The 21,782-nt window shown below is 46.9% G+C and overlaps 1 protein-coding gene across 4 annotated transcripts in view; it reads right to left on the reverse strand.

The window, feature by feature from the left end:
- Positions 1–21,782, reverse strand: part of adgrd1 (adhesion G protein-coupled receptor D1) — a 238,426-nt gene that overhangs the window by 115,381 nt on the left and 101,263 nt on the right. For all 4 annotated transcript variants that reach the window (XM_078554566.1, XM_078554565.1, XM_078554563.1 and 1 more), the window contains 2 exons: positions 10,579–10,652; positions 8,634–8,757 (listed from right to left, as the gene is read on the reverse strand). In XM_078554566.1, coding sequence (XP_078410692.1) covers positions 8,634–8,757; positions 10,579–10,652 — 198 coding nt within the window. The remainder of the gene's footprint in view (positions 1–8,633; positions 8,758–10,578; positions 10,653–21,782) is intronic.

The raw sequence follows: 21,782 nt of genomic DNA on the forward strand, positions 1-21,782 counted from the left end.
TCTCCGTTTACTCCTTCAGCCCCAGGATCTCTCCATTTACCCCATCGACCCCGGGATCTCTCCATTTACCCCATCGACCCCGGGATCTCTCCATTTACCCCATCGACCCCGGGATCTCTCCATTTACCCCATCGACCCCGGGATCTCTCCATTTACCCCATCAACCCCGCGATCTCTCCATTTACACCAACAAGGCCCTCACGTGGGGAATTCTGATGCACTCCTTAGCCCAAGTTAAGCAATCCTTAACTTCTAAAATCTTTCTGTAACTGGAATCACTCAACTCTGGGAACGGCCGATGAATCTATGCACCAGCTTCTGCCATTTAAATCCCTCCTCAAAATGAGCACGCTACATCAATATCAGTTAAGATATTACACAGAAACAATTAATTATTCACCTTAGTCATTAAGTAAGTTACACCAATGACAATCTGCATTTATATAGCGGCTTGATGTCCCAAGATGCTTCACAGGAGCGTTATCAAGACGGACACTGAGCCACGAGGAGTTTCGGGCAGGTGACCAAAAGCCTGGTCAAAGGGGGAGATTTTAAGGAGTGTCTTAAAATAGGAAGCGAGATGGAGAGGCTTAGAGAGGGAATTTCAGAACTTGGGGCCCAGGCAATTGAAGGAATGGTGGCCATTGGTGGAGTGACTAAAATTGAGGATACACAACAAGCCATAATTGGAGGAGTGCAGAGGTTGTGCAGGGTTGTAGGGGCTGGAGGAGGTTACAGAGATAGGGAGGGGTGTAGGGACTGGAGGAGGTTACAGAGATAGGGAGGGTTTTGAGGGCTGGAGGAGGTTACAGAGATAGGGAGGGGTGTAAGGTCTGAAGGAGGTTACAGAGATAGGGAGGGTTGTGGGAGCTGGAGGAGGTTACAGAGATAGGGAGGGTTGTAGGGGCTGGAGGAGTTAAAAGAGACATGGAGGGTTGTAGGGGCTGGAGGAGGTTACAGAGACAGGGAGGGGTGTAGGGGCTGGAGGAAGTTACAGAGATAGGGAGGGTTGTAGGGGCTGGAGGAGGTTACAGAGACAGGGAGGGGTGTAGGGGTTGAAGGGGGTTACAGAGATAGGGAGGGTTATGGGGGCTGGAGGAAGTTACAGGGATAGGGAAGGGTATGGCAGAGGTTACAGAGTTAGGGAGGGTTGTATGGGCTGGGAGAGGTTACAGATAGGGAGGGTTGTGGGAGCTGGAGGAAGTTACACAGATACAGAGGGGTGTAGGGGCTGGAAGAGTTTAGAAAGATAGCCAGGGTTGTAGGGAGTGGAGGAGGTTGCACAGATAAGGAGGGTTGTACAGAGCAGAGGAGGTTACAGGGATAGTGGACGGGTTGTAGGATGTTACAGAGATACAGAAGGGTGTAGGGGCCAGAGGAGGTTACAGAGACAGGGAGGGGTGTAGGGACCAGAGGAGGTTACAGAGATAGGGAGGGTTGTAGGGACTGGAGGAGGTTACAGAGATAGGGAGGGGTGTAGGGGCCGGAGGAGGTTCCAGAGATAGGGAGGGTTGTAGGGGCTGGAGGAGGTTACAGAGATATGGAGGGTTGTAGGGGCCGGAGGGGGTTACAGAGATAGGGAAGATTGTAGGGGCCGGAGGAGGTTACAGAGATAGGGAGGGTTGTAGGGGCTGGAGGGGGTTACAGAGATATGGAGGGTTGTAGGGGCCGGAGGAGGTTACAGAGACAGAGAGGGTTGTAGGGGCCGGAGGAGGTTACAGAGACAGAGAGGGTTGTAGGGGCCGGAGGAGGTTACAGAGACAGAGAGGGTTGTAGGGGCCGGAGGGGGTTACAGAGATAGGGAGGGTTGTAGGGGCTGGAGAAGGTTACACAGATAAGAAGGGTTGTAGGGGCTAGAGGAGGTTACAGAGATAGGGAGGGTTGTAGGGGCTGGAGGAGGTTACAGAGATATGGAGGGTTGTAGGGGCTGGAGGAGGTTACAGAGATAGGGAGGGTTGTAGGGGCTGGAGGAGGTTACAGAGATATGGAGGGTTGTAGGGGCTGGAGGAGGTTACAGAGATAGGGAGGGTTGTAGGGGCTGGAGGAGGTTACAGAGATATGGAGGGGTGTAGGGGCTGGAGGAGGTTACAGAGATAGGGAGGGGTGTAGGGGGATGGAGGAGGTTACAGAGATAGGGAGGGTTGTAGGGGCTGGAGGGGGTTACAGAGATAGGGAGGGGTGTAGGGGCTGGAGGGGAATGCAAGCTATTTTTAATGGGAATATAAAGTTATTTTTCCTCTACAAAACTGTCAAAGCATTGCCAGCAGAATCATTGAAAGGGGTGGTGCTCTCCTGATAAATAGCAACACCACAAATCACCGAGATCCAATGTATTTTAAGAACTGAATCTTCCAGTGTGCGTTCCAGTGTTCGTTCTCCTACATACGATATTGAGAAGCAAAGTAGCTCAGGTAACCTCAAGCTGAATGATTTTACTGCCAAGAAGCGGAATCAGAATCTTGCCATATATCCTGTCCTAGGGCTAATATTTATCACTCAAACCAACATCACTGAAGAAACACTTGAATTTGCCATTTATCTCACTGCTGTCTGTGGGATCTTCCTGTGCACAAATAGGCAGCCAGGTCTCCTACGCCTCAACAGTGAGTGCCCTTCAAAAGTATTTCACTGTCTCTAAAGTGCCTTAGGATGTCCTCAGGGTGTGAAAGGTGCTATAAAGATTCAAGTTCCTTCTTCTCTCCTGGCCCTGTTGCTTTCTCGTGTGACACCAAGTTCAAATATTGTTGGGTGGGATTGAGCTCATCCCATCCTGGAAACTGAATCTCAGTGAAGACCCTGGCCAGCCTGGGGCAGTTTAAATGGTGTATGTCAAGAGGTTAATTTTTTTTATTCATTCATAGGATGTGGGCGTCACTGGCTGGGCCAGCATTTATTGCCCATCCCTAGTTGCCCATTGAGAAGGTGGTGGTGAGCTGCCTTCTTGAATTGCTGCTGTCCATGTGGTGTAGGTACACCCACATCAGCGAACATCCCCACTTCTGACTTTATGATGGAAAGAAGGTCATTGATGAAGCAGCTGAAGATGGTTGGGCCGGGAAACCAACCAGAGGAACTCCTGCAGTGATGTCCTGGTGCTGAGATGATTGACCTCCAACAACCACTTTCCTTTGTATTAGGTATGACTCCAACCAGTGAAGGGTTTTCCCCCTGATTCCCATTGACTCCAGTTTTGCCAGGGCTCCTCTGTCCTGTTTTCATTGAGCACAGGAGACTGGGAATATTTCTTTCAGCAGTGAGTTATTGGGGAAGACGAGTAGAGGGTCAGTGATGGGTCACAACATCAAGAGGGGCCACTGCCTCTCACCTTCACAATGTGGAACATAAAGGACTCAATCAATCACTGATGGTCTCATAGCTTCTGTGTTTCATTACTGGCTTCATTCTGTTGCTGTTAGCATTCATTCATTCATTCCTCCTCTATATTAAGTACAACCCCCAGTTTAATATCTTTGCAAATTTCTATGTTGTGCTTCCAATTCTTGAGTCCAAAGCATTTATGTAAATCGTAAACAAGTGGTCCCAGCACCAATCCTTGCGGAACATCAATTTATAGCCAACTTGCCATCCATTAGCTACTCGTCCCCTGACCCTACATGTTCTGATCTGACCTTAGTCATCAGTTCCTTATGCAGCACCTTATCAAAAACCTTTTGGATAGCCAAATATATTACATCTACCACATTACCCTTGTCTGTTCTTTTGGTCGCTCCTTAAAATAATCAATAATGTTAATCAAGAATGATCTTTCCTTTTGAAATCCATGCCGACTATTCTTTATGATCAATCTCTTTCTAGATGTTACTCTGTACATTTTTACCCTATTCCCGTTTCTAATAAATGTCTTCTCTAACCTCCTGTAATATGCTTGGTTGCAATCCCTCCCAGCCAGAGGTTTTGTTCTCTCTATGACTGAATAATAGAATCATAGAATGATGCAGCACTGTAGGAGACCATTCAGCCCATCATGCCAGTGCCAGCCCTTGGAAAGAATGATACAATTAGTCCCACTCCCCATGGGGAACGAAGAAGGGCAAGTGGGTGAAATAACAGTTGGCGACCATATCGGGGACAGTGATCACAATTCAGTTAAATTTAGCATTACCATGGAAAAGGACAGAGATAAGGCAGGAGTAAACGTCTTGAACTGGGGACAGGCAAATTTTGCAGAAATGAAAAGGGACTTGGCTGAGGTGGACTGGACAGCACTGCTGGAGAATAAAACAGTGCAAAACCAGTGGGAAGCACGAAAAAGCGAGATCCTAATTGTACAAAGTAGACATGTCCCCAACAAAAATGAGAGTGGTATTTCCAAATCTAGACTCCCCACCCCACCCCCCCCCCCCCGCCCCCTCCAGTTGTCTAGAGGAATACAGGGGAAGATCAAACAGAAAAAGAAAGCGTACGATAGGCACTAAGAACTAAGCACTGCAGATAGCCTAGACGAATATAGGAAGTGCAGGGACGAAGTAAAAAAGGAAATAAGGAAATCAAAGAGAGGGCATGAAAAAAGATTAGCAAGTAAAGTTAAAGATAACCCAAAGATGTTTTACCAATACATTGAAGCTAAAAGGTTAGTTAAGGAAAAAGTGGGACCTATCTGAGATGAAGATGGAAACTTGTGTGTAGATGCAGAGGCTGTGGGAAGGGTTTTGAATTATATTTTGTCTCCGTGTTTACAAAGGAAAGGGAGGATGAAGATATAGTAGTCCAGGAGGAACACTGCGAGATATTGGATGTGATAGTCATAAAGAGAGAGGAAGTACTCGAAGGGTTGAAATCCTTGAAAGTTGATAAGTCACCAGGGCCAGATGGATTGTTTCTGAGGCTGCTGAAGGAAATCAGGGAGGAGATAGCAGATACTCTGAGGATGATTTTCCAATCTTCACTAGATACGGGGGAGGTACTGGAGGACTGGAGAAATGCAAACATAGTTCCATTGTTTAAAAAGGGATCAAAGGAAATGCCAAACAATTATAGGCCAGTTAGTCTTACATCGGTGGTGAGCAAATTAGTAGAATCAATCCTGAGAGATAGGATTAGCTGTCATGTGGAAAGGCATGGACTAGTCAGGGATGGTCAGCATGGATTTGTTAAAGGAAGGTCTTGCATCACAAATTTGATTGAATTCTTTGAGGAAGTGTCAAGAAGGGTTGATGAAGATAGTGCAGTGGATGTTGTGTACATGGATTTTAGCAAGGCATTTGACAAGGTCCCACTTGGCAGATTGGTCAGGAAAGTAAAAGCCCATGGGATTCAGGGTAATGTGGCAAACTGGATAAAAGGTTGGCTTTGTAACAGGAAACAAAGGGTAATGGTCGATGGATGCCCTTGCGAATGGAAAGTTGTCTGAAGTGGTGTTCCACAGGGCTCGGTGTTGGGACCCTTGCTGTTTGTGTTATATATTAACGATTTGGACGTGAACGTGGGCGGCATGATTGGGAAATTTGCAGATGACACGAAGATTGGCCGAGTAGTGGATAGTGTAGAGGATAGTCATAATCGCCAAAACGATATAGATGGGTTGGTAGAGTGGGCGGTAAAGTGGCAGATGGATTTTAACATAGAGAAGTGTGAGGTCATACATTTAGGAAGGTCAAACAGTTACAGGGATTACAGAATAAATGGGAATATGCTAAGAGGGGTAGATGAAGTGAGAGATCTTGGCGTACAAGTACACAGGTCCCTGAAGGCAGCAGTTCAAATAGACAAGGTTGTAAAGAAATGAAATATGGAATGGTCTCCTTCATTGGCAGGGGTATAGAATATAAAAGTAAGGATATAATGTTGGAATTGTATAAAACACTGGTGAGGCCACAACTGGAGTATTGTGTGCAGTTCTGGTCACCACATTACAGGAAGGGCGTAATTGCTCTGGAGAGAGTGCAGAGGAGGTTTACAAGAATGTTGCCAGGGTTAGAAAAGTGTAGCTACGAGGAGAGATTGGATAGGTTGGGGTTATTTTCCTTGGAGCAAAGAAGGCTGAGAGGTGACTTGATTGAGGTGTACAAAATTATGAGGGGAATAGATAGAGTGGACAGGATAAAATTATTTCCCTTGGTGGAGAATTCTAGAACCAGGGGACATAGATTCAAGATAAGTGGCAGAAGCTGTAGGGGGGACATGAGGAAGAACTTTTTTACGCAGAGGGTAGTGGGTGTCTGGAATTCGCTGCCCAAGTTGGTGGTAGAGGCAGAAGCTCTAAACTCTTTTAAAAAGTTCCTGGATCCGCACCTTCAGTGTTGTAAGCTGCAGGGCTATGGGCCGGGTGCAGGAAGGTGGGATTAGAAAGGGCACCTGGGTGCCCTCGGGCTGGCATGGACAAGGTGGGCCGAATGGCCTCCTTCCGTGCCGTAACTTTTCTATGGTTCTATAGTTCTATGCTGTCTCCCCAGAACCCAGCAAATTTTTCCTTTTAAGCTATTTCCTAACTCCTCTTTTGAAAGTTATTATTGATTTTGCTTCTACCATCTTTTCAGGCAGCACATTCCAGATCTCAACAACTCACTGTGTAAAAAAGATTCTCATCTCCCCCTCTGGTTCCTTTGCTGATTATCATAAGTCAATATCTTCTGGCTTCTGGCTTTTCTGTTAATGGCAATAGTTTTTTATTATCCTCACTATCAAAGCTCTTCAGAATTTCGAACCTTTTTTGAATCTCCCTTTAACATTCCCTGTTAACAAACACAGCTTTTCCAGTCTCCCCACATAACTAAAATTCCTTATTAGTGACAGGAATAAAGAATTCAGCCCCTCGAGCCAGCTGTGGCATTCAGTTAGATCCTGGCTGATCTGTATCTTAACTCCATTTACCCGCTTTGGTTCTCTAACCCTTAGTCCCCGTGCCCAGCGAAGGTTTATCAATCTCAGGTTTGAAATTTCCAATTGAGCTCAGCTTTAGCACCTCTGTGAGGGAGAGCGCTCCGGGTTTCCAATGCCCTTTGTGTGAAGCAGTGCTTCCCGACATCGCCCCTGAATGGCCTGGCTCGAATTTGAAGATTAGAATCAGACAATGGTTACAGTGCAGGAGGCCATTCTTCCCCTTGTGACTGTACAAGCCGTCTGCCATTGCAAATCACCTAGTGCCCCTCCCCTGCTTTTCCCCAAAGCTCCTGCAATTCTTTCCTCTTCAGGTAATGATCCAATTGTCTTTCGTAAGCCACCCTTGTTCTGGAGCCCCCCCAACACCCCACTGAACACCCCACCAACACCCCAACACCCAACCACCCACACCCTGCCGACCCCCCACCCCACACCCTCCCCAACACCCCAACCCCCACCCACCACCCCCGCTACACCCCCAACCACCACCCACCCCCCCTACACCCCGCCGACCCCCCACCCCACACCCTCCACAACACCCCAACCCCCACCCACCACCCTCCCAACACCCCACCCCCCAACCACCCACACCCTGCCGATCCCCCACCCCACACCCTGCACACCACCCCCGCTCCACCCACCACCCCCGTTACACCCAAGCCCCCACCCAACACCCCAACCCCAACCACCCACACCCTGCCAACCCCCCACCCCACCCTCCCCAACACCCCACCCTCCCCAACCACCCACACCCTGTCGACACCCCACCCCCCACCCTCCCCAACACCCTAACCTCTGCCCACCACCCCTGCTACACCCCAGCCCCCACCCACCCCCCCAAACCCCACCCCCCACCCTCCCCAACACCTCAACCCCTCAACTACCCAAACCCCGCCAAATCCCCACCCACCACCCCAGCCCCCACCCGCCCCCCCACTACACCCCAACCCCCACCCACCACCGCCCTCTACACCCCATGACCCCCCCACCACCACCCCCTCACCCAACTCCCCCTGACTACCCGCCCCACCCACCAAAACCCCCACTACCATCCCCCCACCACCACACCCCTTCCTACCACCCTTGACCCCCCCAGCACCACCCCCCTACCAACATCCCCACTCCCCCAGTGCCCACCACCCCCCGCTTCTTCACTGCCCAAGGGAATATAAGCCTAGTTTCTGCAGCCTCTCATAATTTAACCCTTTTAGCCCCAGTATCATACGATGAATGATTTCAAAAGGAAATTGGACGGAACTTGAGGGAAATAAGCTTACAGGGGTAGAGTGGGGGACTGGGACTGATTGAATTGCTCTACAAATGCCCCTGACCAGCAGAATTTCTCAGTGCCCACCCTGTCAAACCCCTTCAGAATTTTGTAGGTTTCAATGAGATCGCCTCTCATTCTTCTAAACTCCAGAGAATACAGGCCCAATTTATTCAGCCTCTCATCATAGGACAATCCCCTCATCCCGGGAACCAATGAAGTGAGCCTTTGCAGTACCGCCTCCCATGCAAACATGTCCTTCGTTAAACTCCTCCCCCGGTGTCCTGACCAACTGCCCTCCCTCAACCAACACCAACAAAATCAGCAGCACAATTGATCATTTATGTGATTGGACCTGTGGGATCTTACTATGCAGAAGATGGCTGCCAGTTTCACCTGCAACAGTGATTGAATTTGATCAAGGCCAGGCCTGTGAGATAAGCTAAGTCGTTTTTTTGAGTTGTATCATTCTCTTTCTCTCTGGAAGATGTTTATTGATTTCTGATCGGGCATCTGATCCACTCACCTCTAGTGGAACCACTTGCATGAGGATGGCAAAATTGGTGAGGTGGTTGCAGCGGCAGACAGAGTACGAAATGTTCCCACCAATCCGAATGCAGCCTTCGTTGGACCAAACAGCAGAGCCCGAGCTGTAAAGAAGTTGAGAGATATAAGAATCACTAACGACTCATAACCAACCTAGAGAACTAGAGCTGGCTAACAGGGTAATAAAACAGAAAATGCTGGAAAAACTCAGCAGGTCAGACGGGCATCTGTGGAGAGAGAAACAGGGTTAACGTTTTGGAGTCTGTATGACTCTTCTTCAGAGTTAGTTAGCAGGGTGTTGGTTTTTATTAATCAAACCATTCAGTACAAGTCATTCTGTTATTGTATAGGTCAGTGGTACACTGTATCTGGAGCATTGGACCCCACACATTGTGGGTGAGACAGTGGGCTTGGTGATGATTCAGTGGAGAGCTCGGAGAATGATTTGCAGATGAAAGGACCTCAGCTACTCAGACAGAATCAGGGGTCTTGGCCTGTTTACATTAGAGAGTTTAGACAGAGGTGGCCTTATAGAGGTCTAGAAAATAACGAAAGGACTTGGGGGGTACCCCTTTTGGTAGATTATTTCAGTTTAGCAGATTGGGGAGGATGAGGGGACATGGGTTTGAAATGTGCAGGAGCAGGGGCAGACTGATTGATAGGAGCTCCCTCTTTTCCCAGTGAGTCTCTGGAACGTGTTGCTCGTTGATGTGTTGGGTGCTGACTCTCTGCCTTTAACAGGGAGCTGGACCAGGGATGGAGATCACATGGTATAGAGGTCAGCGCCTTTGTGGAGAACACTTGGCCCATGCGATTTCCTTTACTGCTTTCAATTGGAGAGGAATGTTCCAGAATATTTTTCCATCCAATGACTCGGGATTTTTCCCGGGTTTTTCGGAGTGTAGGTGATGGAGGGGTCAGTGGGAAGTGTCGAATCACAATGCTCTGGCCAGCATGAGGCAGGCGGGACTTTCCCTGGCCGTCAGTTTTATAAAAATTAAGAAATCCCAAGGAAGCCTCCGAATGGAATTTCAGACAGGCCTGTTTCCTCTGTGACAGGAAGTGATGCACCAGATGAACATGCCCACTCGATAATATGTAAATGAAGTGTCCACTGGCAAGAGAGTGAACTCCAGGAAACAGGGAACAAAAACGCTGAGTCCCGGCACAGCAACAAGCTCCCCATATCTCCCCCTCTCACATATCGTATTCATGGGATCAAACCTAGGAGTGAGCAGAGAATTGGCAGGCAGGACAAAAAGCGTCCAGACTTCAATTCCCACACAGCCCCAATGGCTCGTCCGCTGTGATACAAACACTCCACGCCACATCCAGAGCCATGGATTTCCTGGGAGAGGCGAAGGAACAGGACAATCAGGGGTGAGAATTCCTCTCTGACTCCTTTCTCCGTGTCAGCTGCGGCTCAGTGAGTAGCAACACTTTCCTCTGAATCAGAAAATTGTGGGTTCAAGTCCCGCTCCGACACTTGGGCACAACAATCTAGCCTGACAGTCTCAGTACAGCACTGACCGAGTACTGCCCTATCAGAGTTTAAACCGAGGACGTATCTGCCCTCTAAAGTGAAGGTAAAAGATCCCATGGCCAATATTTTGAGGAAGGGTTCCTTCCCCCTAGTGCCCTGGCCAATATTAACCCTTCAATCATCATCACAAAAACAAATGATCTGGTCATTATAATATTGCTGTTTGTGGGATCTTGCTGTGTGCAATTAGCTGCTGGGTTTGCTGCATTATGACTGTGGCTACACTTCAAAAGTACTTCATTGGCTGTAGAGCACCTTGGGATGACCGCTGGTCATGAAAGGGCATAGGAACAGATATAAATACAAGCCATTTCTTTAAGTGATGGAAATGAGACTTAGGCTCTGATTTATATTACGGGGAATCTCCGCCCCAGTCACTCACCTGAAATCGAGAAAGGCACACCACAGATAGGCCTGGTTGGTTTTGTTCAGGGTGTAATGATACTGCGCCGGTGTCTGAAAGAGATGGAGACCCAGAGGACATAAGACTTTATAGAATCAAAGAGGCTAATAGCACAGAAGGCGGCCATTCGGCCTGTCGTTCCCATGTCGGCTCTTAGAAAAACCAGTCATGCTTCATTCCTCAGTCACCCTTTCTTGTCCGTAACCTTGTCCGTACTCCATCCTCAGTACCTGTCCAGCTACCTTTTAAAATTGTTTATGGAATTAGCTTCCACTACCATTACAGGTAGAACATTCCAGATGTCAACAAGCTTCTTCAGTGAAAAAGATTCTCCTCATCATCCCTCTGGATCTGTTGTGAATGATTTCAAATCTATGACCTCATGTTATTGACTCACTCACCTGAGGGAATAACTTTTCCCCATTTACCCATCAAAACCTCTCACTGTCTTGAAAATCGCTGATTTGCCACCTCTTAACCTTCTCTGTTCCAGGCAAAACCTGTCCTAAATTTCCAACCTCTGCTGTAATTCCTTCAATTTCTCTGGAACTAAAATCCTGAGAAACCTGATGCCAGAAGCGTTCAGCGCTCGTATGTAGCCGGGACAAACTAGGATCATTTACTTCAAATAAGAGTATCGAGATATCGGTAAAAACCAAACTCTGGTAACTTTTGTTAGGGAAGGGCTATGAAACCAAGACCAGTGGATGGAGCTGAGATAGGGATCAGCCATGATCTCACTGAATGGTGGAACGAACTTGAGGGGCTGAATGGCCTCCTTCTGTTCCGACGCTCTTCCTCTACTTCACCACACCATTCTAAAGCCTTTTTGCCCTTTTTTTGTCAGAACGCTTAGAGAGAGACACTCTGCCCAACACAGAGCTCCTCCAAGCCCGAACATTACATGCTACAGAAAGCATTGATTATCTTTCTCAGCAGCAAATTAACTTTGGTAGATTCTATAGTATTCGCTGGGAGTACTTTCACTTTCAATCTTTTTGACCAACCTCAGCTCTCCAGCCCCTTGTGTGAAAGCAAACTTTCAGAGTCAATTCCACTGGACTCCTAAAATGCTTCCAACCGTACTATAGATTTCAACTCAAGCTTTTACAAAAAGAAAAGCGCCTTGGATCCTGAGCTTTATTAATAGAATTATAGAGTACAAACCAAGGAGGTGACGCCAAAGCTTCATAAATCACTGCGTACTCCTCAGCTGGGGTATTGGGTTCAATTCCAGGCTCCAGACTTTAGGAAGGATGTCAAGGCCTAGGAAGAGGGTGCGGAGGAGATTTACCAGAAAGATACCAGGGATGAGGGGCTTCAGTTCATGTGGCGAGACGGGAGAAGCTGGGATTGTTTTCCTCAGTGCAGTGAAGATTAAGGGGAGATTAATGGAAGTGTTCAAAATCATGAGGGGATTTTGATAGAGTAAATAAGGAGAAACTGTTTCTATTGGCAGGATGCTGGTAACCAGAGGACACAGATTTAAGATTGTTAACAAAAGAACAGGAGGGGAGATGAGGAGAATTATTTTTTACGCAGCGAGTTGTTGTGATCTGGAATATGTTGCCTGAAAGGGTGGTGAGAGCAGATTCAAGGATAACTTTTCCAGCTATTGGCCTCTGGTTAACGTCAGTGTGAACCTATTTAAAGCATAAAAAATAGTTAATGGCCCAGAAAGAGGTCGGCCATTTTAAACACAGCTCTCCTTTAGCAGCAGAATTAAACACCATGCCTTGTATGGTATAAAGCTCCTGCCCTTGTAAATGTATCAGGCGCATGGGAACACTACCATCTCCAAGTTCCCCTCCCAAGTCACACACCATCCGGATTTGGAAATATATCATTTCTTCACCGTCGTTGAGTCAAAATCCTGGAACTCCCTCCTTAACAGCACTGTGATTGTACCTACACCCCACATAGCATGTCCTAGCATGTTCTAGCCGTGTAAAACCATTTCTCCTCAGAGTCATTTTGCAATTATTGTAAATCTGTGTCTTCTTGCTATTGACCAGCCGGCCCACCAGTGGAATGTTTCTCCCTCTCTCCTCAATCAAAACCCTTCATGATTTTCAACGCGTCTATTAAATCCCCTCTTAACCTTCGCTGCTCTAAGGAGAATCCCAACTTCTCCAATCTCTCCACAAAACTGAAGTCCCACATCCCCTCATCCCTGGACCCATTCTGGTAAATCTCCTTTCCTCCCTCTCCAAGGTCTTGACATTCTTCCTAAAGTGTGGAGACCAGAATTATACCCAATAGTCCAGTGAAGGCCTAACCTGTGATTTATAAACCTGTGGTTTATCTTCACTTACTTGCTTTTTGTACTATAAGCCTCTGTTTATAAAACCCAGGAAGCCAAATATTTTTTTAAGAGCTCGAGCCTAAATATTTATAGCATCAGCTCAAGAAGCACTCATCACCTTCTCAAGGGTAATTAAAGATGAGCAACACATGCTGGCCTAGTCAGCAAAGCCCACATCCCAGAAACAAATCACCTGTATGCAGCATTTAAGAAAATCAGTTCCAGGCACTCAGTTCAAAAATTGGACTGCCTGATTCAAAAACAGGACAACTGGTGACACCTTTCTCCTCTGCATGATCATGTGAGGTGGTAAGTATTCAATTGTCAGGTATCTGTCCAATGCCTATCAGTAAACAGGCACTAAGTGGTGCCTGTTCAGCCTCTCAGTCTGTTTGGCAGTCCGAATGAGATCAGGAACTTGTCACATGGGGGCCAGAGAATGTGTCCTATATTCCACCATCCTACAGTGTAGCACACTGATGCTAAACCGTGCAGTGATTCCTGTTCAACATCTTAACTGGCACTCAGCAGCCTTAAAAAAGTAAGAAAGAAAGACTTGCATTCATATAGCATTCTCATGACCCACCAGACGCCTCAAGGTACTTTACAGCCAATGAGGTACTTTTTTGAAGTGTAATCAGTGTTGTGTGAAATTCATCATGCCTTCTCACAAATTTGTGCCTTCGAATGCGCTCGAGGAGCAGTTCTAGGCTTGATAAGCCAGTTTAAAGGGCAGCTAAGAGTCACCCACATTGGTGTAGGGGCTGGAGTCACATGGAGCAGACTGGGTAAAGAACATTCGGGAAACACCTGGGGTTTTTTACAGAAGTCTGACAGTTTCATGTTCCCTTTTACCAAGACCAGCTTCTTATTCCCAGAAACTGAATTCAAATTCTCAAACTGCTCATAGTGACATTTGAATCCAAGTTTCCAGGTTATTGATCTGATAACATAAACCATAGCTCTGCACTGTGACTAATTGAAAACACAGTGGTAAAAGTAACCTGTACCACTGAACTGAGAGATCACAGCAAAGATTGAACAGGCTGAACTTTTATTTTTGGGTAAGAGAAGGCTTCAGAGTCATCTAATTGAGGTCTTTTAAATGAAGAATCGGTTGGATGGGGTAGACGTGGAGGGAATATTGGTGGGAGAATCCAAAACCAGGGCCCATAAATATCAGGTAGTTATTAATAAATCCAACGGGGAAATAAAGAGGAATTTGGTTAGAAGGTGCAACTCTCTACCACGGGAGAAAAAGCTTAAATCTTTCAAACGGAAACTAGATGAGTACATGAGAGAAAAGGGGATAAAAAGATTTGCTGAAAGGTTGAAATGAGTGAGATGGAGTGGGAAGACACTCGGGCACGGCATAAACACCGGCACAGACTAGTTGGGTCGAATGTGTTCTATATTCCCTGTAATTCTTTGCTTAAAAAAAAAATCAATTCTTGCTTTACATCTGTAAGAGCCAGACCAAAACATACAGAGGATTTTTTTTTGTGTGAGAGCGCGCCAGTTACAGTTGGATGGGATCTAGGTACTTCTAATGTTTGGCTATTAATAGACACCTTGTGATCGTCGGATGCAGCCAAGTATAAAACGGCCACTGCGGCAGACTTCAGATTAGCAAGTTCTGTGAGTATTCTGTAAAGACTGAGTGTCCCCAGATGGAGAGGCACTATCAGGGCTTAATATTTAGCGGACAAGACAGAGCAGGCTGGAGTCGCTCCATTTTTTGGGGGGATTGAAGGAATGTGGTCCATCACACCGGGGGGGTATGACAATTCCCTTCAAATAAGAAGCAGGTTTGATACCTGGCCTGTGTCCCAGCTCTGACTGGGTTCACACTCACTTTACTTGAGTTAGGAATGGATGAAGGAAAGGATGCAGTCGAGTCCTTCAACACCATCTGATTAAAACTACATCCACTTAATTCAGGGCTTTCCACTGCCGATTTTGGGATCTATGATTTATTGCTGATTACCACTTACATTTACAGGGAGGGAGGATGAATGATGTGACTCTCTTTTATTGCATTTTACTGTTCTCCATGTCAATTATTTTATGCTTCTAATAAAACCTTTATAGTCCAGCTGATCTGATGATTGTAAAGCTGTCCTTACAAAGCTAGGTCACCTCATCCTGAGCTGTGCTGGTCCATTGCCCAGGAATTTCCAGCCTCACTGCCAAATGTAATCAGGAGAACAACACGCACTACTAATTACATTGTTTTAATATTCACTCAGGGATGTGGGTGTCGCTGGCTGGACCAGCATTTATTGACCATCCCTAGTTGCCCTTGAGAAGGTGGTGTTGAGCTGCCTTCTTGAGCCGCTGCAGTCCATGTGGTGTAGGTACACCCACCGTGCTGTTAGGGAGTTCCAGGATTTTGACCCAGCGACAGTGAAGGAACGATGATATATTTCCAAGTCAGGATGGTGAGTGACTTTGGGGGGGGGGGGATCTTGCGGGTGGTGACGTTCCCATGGGCAGAACTTTTCACGCAGTGTGCGGGTGCACGCCCAACCCGCTCGAGTGTGAAATAGTGCGTGATGGCGTCGGGCAAGTGTCCGAGCTGAACTTCTCAGTGCACGCTTCATGCAGCCAGTGCAAAATCGCAGTCGGGGGCCAATCACGGTCAGTGGGGGGGGGGGCATTTCCTGACTACTCCCAGGCCTGCCAATCGCAGGCACCCCCGAACTAAAAATGCTGCCCTTGTCCTTCCGGGTGGTAGAGGTCGTGGGTTTGGAAGGTACTGACGCAGGAGGCTTGGCAAGTTGCTGCAGTGCATCTCGTAGATTGTACATACTGCTGCTACTGTGCATCGGTGGTGATGGTGGTGGGTGGGGTGCTGGGCTGCTTTGTCCTGGACGGTGTCGAGCTTCTTGAGTCTTGTGGGAGCTGCACTCATCCAGGCAAGTGGGGAGTATTCCATCACACTCCTGACTGGTGCCTTGTAGATGGTGGACAGGCTTTATTTAGGGTATCAGGAAGCGAGTTACTCACCACAGTTGTAAACACACATCTTAGTTTCAGAATCCAAGGTTTAACTGGAGCAGGTGTGGCATGTTACAAAAGGAACACGGGAGGCTTTAGAACTCATTTAAATATTTTACAACCATTGTTAGATGCATGAGGCACATCAAATTAAGTGAAAAAATCTGATTCAAACCAGAAGAGTGAAAGTTGGCAAGAACAGAACGAGTTGTCCTTTGGGGCTGAGTTCTTGGGTTGAGGAAAGTAGGGAGTGACACTGTGGTGATGATGTGATTGGTCTAAACTCACTGACCACTTCCATTCGTCAGCTTCACACGTGAAATCCTGGATTCCAATGACTTCACTGAGAAATGATTGGAACTTTCCAGAATCCACCCTGCAATCCTCTAGAACGTTCACAGGCACATTTGACAAAGCAACAAGAGTATCTCTCTTGACAAAGCACAGCAACGTTTCAGTGATTACATTCACCAGACGCTGTTTTTGGGTCTGTTACTGAGCCAAGTAAACGATCCCAGAGCAAATACATCTCTCGCACAAGTGGAAAGGGGGGAGAAAAACCACAGCCTCCTCTAACTGCATTTATAACAATTAGTTCCATTTATTATAGTATCTTTAATGTAGAAAAATGTCCCAAGGTGCTTCACAGGAGCAATTATCAAATAAAATTCGACACCAAGTCACATAAGGAGGCATTAGGTCAGCTGACCTAAGCTGAGCTGAGTCTTATGGAGAATCTTAAGGGAGCAGAGGGGTTGGGTAGAAAGCTGGAAAGGTTTAGGAAGGGAATTGCAGGCAATCAGGCCCAGGCAGCTGGAGTGATGGGAATCGGGGTCGACGAAGAGGCCAGGATTATAGGAACGCAAGGGCCTGCGAGGGTTGTGGGGGCTGGAGGAGATCGAGGGGCCTGAGGGGGATCTGAAAACAAGGATGAGCATTTTAAAATTGGGACGTTCCCACAATTGGAAGGCAGTGTAGGTCAGTGAGCACAGGGATGATGTGTGAGCCAGACGTGGTACAAGTTAGGACTACAGGCAGTGGAGTTTGGGTGAGCTCACGTTTATAGAGGGTGGAAGATGAGAGGCCAGCCAGGAGACCTTTGGAACCGGCAAGTCTGGAGGTATCAAACCTGAATCCTCTCCTTGTAAATCACGGGAGGAACAGGAATCAGGCGGTTCCTTCATTCTCTGGCGCTGGCCTCCTGATCTTCAACAGTCCAGCCAAAATTTGACATTAGGACCAAAAGATAAAGAGGTAAGTTTTAAGGAGCATCTTAAAGGAGGAGAGAGACATGGAAAGGTTTAGGCAGGGAATTCCAGAGATTAGGGTCCAGCTAGATGAAGGCACAGTCGTCACTGGTGGAGCGATGGAAGTCCAGTGAGTGACTATCCTGCTGATATCGAGTGGGAAGCTAACAGGGCTGATTCCTCCTCAGGAGTTTCATGCTGTCAGGTTCAGGGAGAATGGTTCACCCTGTGCTTCTCATAAACAGCTCAAAAAGAAGCCAGGGGATACTTGTGTCTCCGAACACTGTTCGGAGCTGGCCAGAGTGAACGTAAATGTTCCCCATTTCTCCTGGTGGCAGTAAGCTGCCTGCAGAGTTCTAAAAGCAGTGATTGGTGCTTCTGGTTATCCAGTCCAAACCCAAAACCACAATTCCCACAAGAATCCACCGCCACAACCAAGATTGCAGTTAAATAATGGTTTCTGCCTGCAGACTGAATTAATTAGAGGTGAACAGTCTGCCAGAAGGAGATCCCAAAAGAGCCTCTACTTGTGAATATACAAACCTGGTTGTATTGCACAAGGGCCTACACTGGAATGACACAGCAAGTTATATGGTCAGAAAGGTGAGTGATTGAAGGAGGCCAGTCAGCCCCTTCAATCCCTCCAATAGAGAGCTTAGATCCCCCAACACAGCAACTGACTGACCCCGCGTGATCCCAGGTTTGAATGGATTCGATACATACCTTAGCCAAAATGCATCTCTTCATAGGCAGGGCAGAGATCAGGCTAAGGAACTTTCTTCTAGAAAAGAGATGGAGGGGGCCTGATTGAGATCATTAATATTACGAAAGATTTTGATAGGGTAGATGTAAGAGATATTTCCAGTTGTGGGGAGACAAAAAACAGGGACCCACTGATAAATCCAATCGGGAATTCAGGAGGAACTTCTTTATCCAGAAAATGGTGAGAATGTGGAACTCACTATCAAAGGGACTGATTGAACTGAATTATTTTTATTCACTCATGGGATGTGAGCTTCACTGGCTGGGCCAGCATTTATTGCCCATCCCTAATTGTCCTTGAGAAGGTGGTGGTGAGCTGCCTTCTTGAACCACTGCAGTCCGTGTGGTATACGTACACCCACAATGCTGTTAGGGAGAGAGTTCCAGGATTTTGTCCCAGCGACAGTGAAGGAACGGCGATATATTTCCAAGTCAGGATGGTGAGTGACTTGGAGGGGAACTTCCAGGTGGTGATGTTCCCATCTATCTGCTGCCCTTGTCCTTCTAGGTGGTAGTGGTCATGGGTTTGGAAGGTACTGCCGAAGGAGCCTTGGTGAATTCCTGCAATGCATCTTGTAGATGGCACACTGAATAGCAGAGATAGATTTAAGGGGAAGCTGTAGACATGAGGGCGAAAGGAATAGAAGAATATGTTGATAGAGCGGGATGAAGAGGGGATGCGAAGAGGCTTGTGAGCAGCAGAAACATCAGTACAGACCAGTTGGGTTGAATGACCTGTTCCTATGTTGTTGCCCCCATGTAATTCAATGTAAAAGTGATCAGTGAAACCTGGCTCCCACCATCAAGACGTGTAACAAGAAACATCATTCAGCCAGGGGAAACTAACACGGGTTTTGAAACTGCACAAATACGCAAATGATAAAGCCAATTAATAACCGGTCACAAGCTCGGGTTACAGTAATTGATTGAGAGTTTTAATAGCTCTTTAATGTGACTATCAATTGTGATATGCATTGGGGAGGTTCTGAATATAATGAGACCATTATCACCACTTTGTGTTCCAGTCCACGTTACTGCCTGGCATATCCTCAATTGACCAGAGCAACATTTTAATAAACAAAAAAAACTCATTCCTTCATTGGATTCCGTCATTACACATTTCACTCGCTCAGGAAATTGATCTAATGGCTTCAAAAATGTGGCTGCTCTGGTTAGGGGTTGGCTTTGGGCAAGAAACTCCCCAGTGCAAGCCAGACTTACACCACTCTTCAAAGAGATGCAGAACTCTACAACCCAGCGTCATTAGTAACAACGACAGTCTACTGTAGGAAATTTCAGTTCAGGGATTTTTCCCATTCCTCTGACAACAATGAGAAACAGTGAGAGTTCTTCGACTCTTGAGTTTTTGCATGTGTTTCATTGCAACTGAGGTGACCATAGCAACCAGCTCACCATACAAAGAATGGTCACGGATCAATACATGGGAAAAAAAATAACCTGTGGATAAGAACACAACAAATAGGAGCAAGGGTAAGCCATTCAGCCCATCGAGCCTGTTCCACCATTCAATAAGATCTGATTGTGACCTTAACTTCACTTTCCAGCCTGCCCCACCCCCCCCTTCCCATAGCCCTTGACTCCTTTGGAGGATCAAACATCTGTCTAACTCAGTTTTCAATATATTCAATGACCCAGCCCCCACTGCTCGCTGGGGAAGGGAATTCTAAAGATTAACGACCCTCTGAGAGAAGAAATTCCTCCTCATCTCCATCTTAAGTAGGAGGCCCCTTATTTTTAAACTGTGTCCCCCCCAGTTCTAGATTCCCCCATGAGGGGGAACATCCTCCCAGCATCCACCCTGTCAAGCCCCCCTCAGAGTCTTGTATGTTTCGTTAAGATCACCTCTCATTTTCAGAAACACCAATAAGAAGTCAATCTGCTCAACCTTTCCTCAAGTCAAACCCCTTCATCCCAGAAATCAGACAAGTGAAACATCAGTTTTTGTCACGTCACAACTATATATTTCTAATCGCTGGCCTCCATTTTCCGACACCCTTTAGTTATTTAGCACTGGTCATTCCGTATAGTGTCCAGTATGGCTCAGTGGATAGCGCTCTCAACTGAATCAGATGGTTATGGGTTCAAGTCTCACCCCAGAGACTTGACCACAAAAGTTCAGGTTGACACTCCAGTACAGCACTGAGGGAGTGCTGCACTGTCAGGGTGCTGTCTTCCAGATGGAACATTAAACGAAGGCCCTGTCTGCCCTCTCAGGTGGACATTAAAGTTCTGATGGCACTATTTTGAAGAAGAACAGAGGAGCTCTCCCTAGTGTCCTGGCCAATCATTATCCCTTGACCAACACCACAGAGAGAGGTTATCTAATCATAACCACGTTGCTGTTGGTGGGAGCTTGCTGTGCACAAACTGGCTGTTGCATTTCCTACTTTGCAACAGTGACTACACTTCAAAAAGTACTTCATTGGCTGTAAAAGCGCTTTGGGGATATCTTGAGGTTATGAAAGGTGCTAGATAAATGCAAGTGATTCACTCTTTACTGAGTTAACCTGAAGCCATCAAGCTTGAGTTTGCTGTTTGCTCTCCCTTGGATTGGGGAGGTGAAACATAGATCCCTTTCTGGACGATGTCAGGAAGAGAAGAGAGACAGTGGGATAATGGAAGTCCCGCCAATTCCAGCTCTGTTCACAATCTAATGGAAAGCTGTATGAAGCGGGAATCCTTTCCTCGCTAAAATCTCGCCAGCCAGCAGCAGCCTCACTACCGTCAACAGAGTTTCCCTGCAGTCAGGTGCCACTGACCAAAGCAGAGAGCTGCAACCTTCAGGGAAGCGCCTGTTCTCTCTCTCCTACCCAATCCCAGTGACACCCAGGAAAACAGCTGCCCCCCTGCTGAAAATGCCCCTTTCCCAGGAAGAGGATGGGGAGGGGAAAGAGAACGATTGAAAAGTGAGGGAGACGGAGAGGGGGCGGTCAGGACAGGCAAGGGACAATCAGGCAATGGGGAAAAAGACCATAAGACATAGGAGCACAAATTAGGCCGATCGGCCCATCGAGTCTGCTCCGCCATTCAATCATGGCTGATAAGTTTCTCAACCCCATTCTCCTGCCTTCTCCCCATAACCTTTGATCCCCTTACCAATCAAGAACCTATCTATCTCGGTCTTAAATACCACTCAATGACCTGGCCTCCACAGCCTTCTGTGGCAATGAATGACAGAGAGAACGAGGGGACAGTTGGAAGGGGCAAAGTAAGAGAAAGATAATGGGTGCACACCCACTTATATAAATGTCCCTGGCCTTGGGAATGTAGAATGGATTGGAGCAAGTGGGGAAAATGGACAAAACCCCTGTCCCACCATAGTTAGAGTGGCAGAACAGGACTTGTGCTATTCCGGCCCAACATGCATATTTCAGGATTTAATGTATGCAGGTTATGATCTAATATTTCCACAACACTGCTCCCCAGTAATACTCCTTCCTTCTGGAATCTGCAGAAGATGCCACAGACATTTTTTCCATCTTTCCTCTTCCAAATCACTTGTAATCCTCACAACAGAGCCTGGTTTGAGACACTCTGCTTGTGATGTTGATCAGGTAATAGTCTGAGAAAGCCCTTTTAAAAACACGGCACTGGGATACAGTGAACACAGCTAAAGTTGCAGGAAAGTTACCAGCTTCTCTTATAGTTTTTTTTTATGGTCCTGACTCTGTAAATAAGACAACATTGAAAACATCAGCTAAGTGATTTAAATGATGTTTATAAAGACACATCAAATGCAAGCTGAAGCAAGGCTGATAATTTACAGAAAAAACTTGTGGTCCCCGTCCATGAGGTTTTGATTTGGCAGGGTAAGGCAGTGCTGAACATTTCCAGTCCCCATTTAGCAT

Source organism: Cetorhinus maximus, chromosome 12 (genome assembly GCF_964194155.1).
Source record: "Cetorhinus maximus chromosome 12, sCetMax3.hap1.1, whole genome shotgun sequence".
Classification (NCBI taxonomy): Eukaryota; Metazoa; Chordata; class Chondrichthyes; order Lamniformes; family Cetorhinidae; genus Cetorhinus; species Cetorhinus maximus.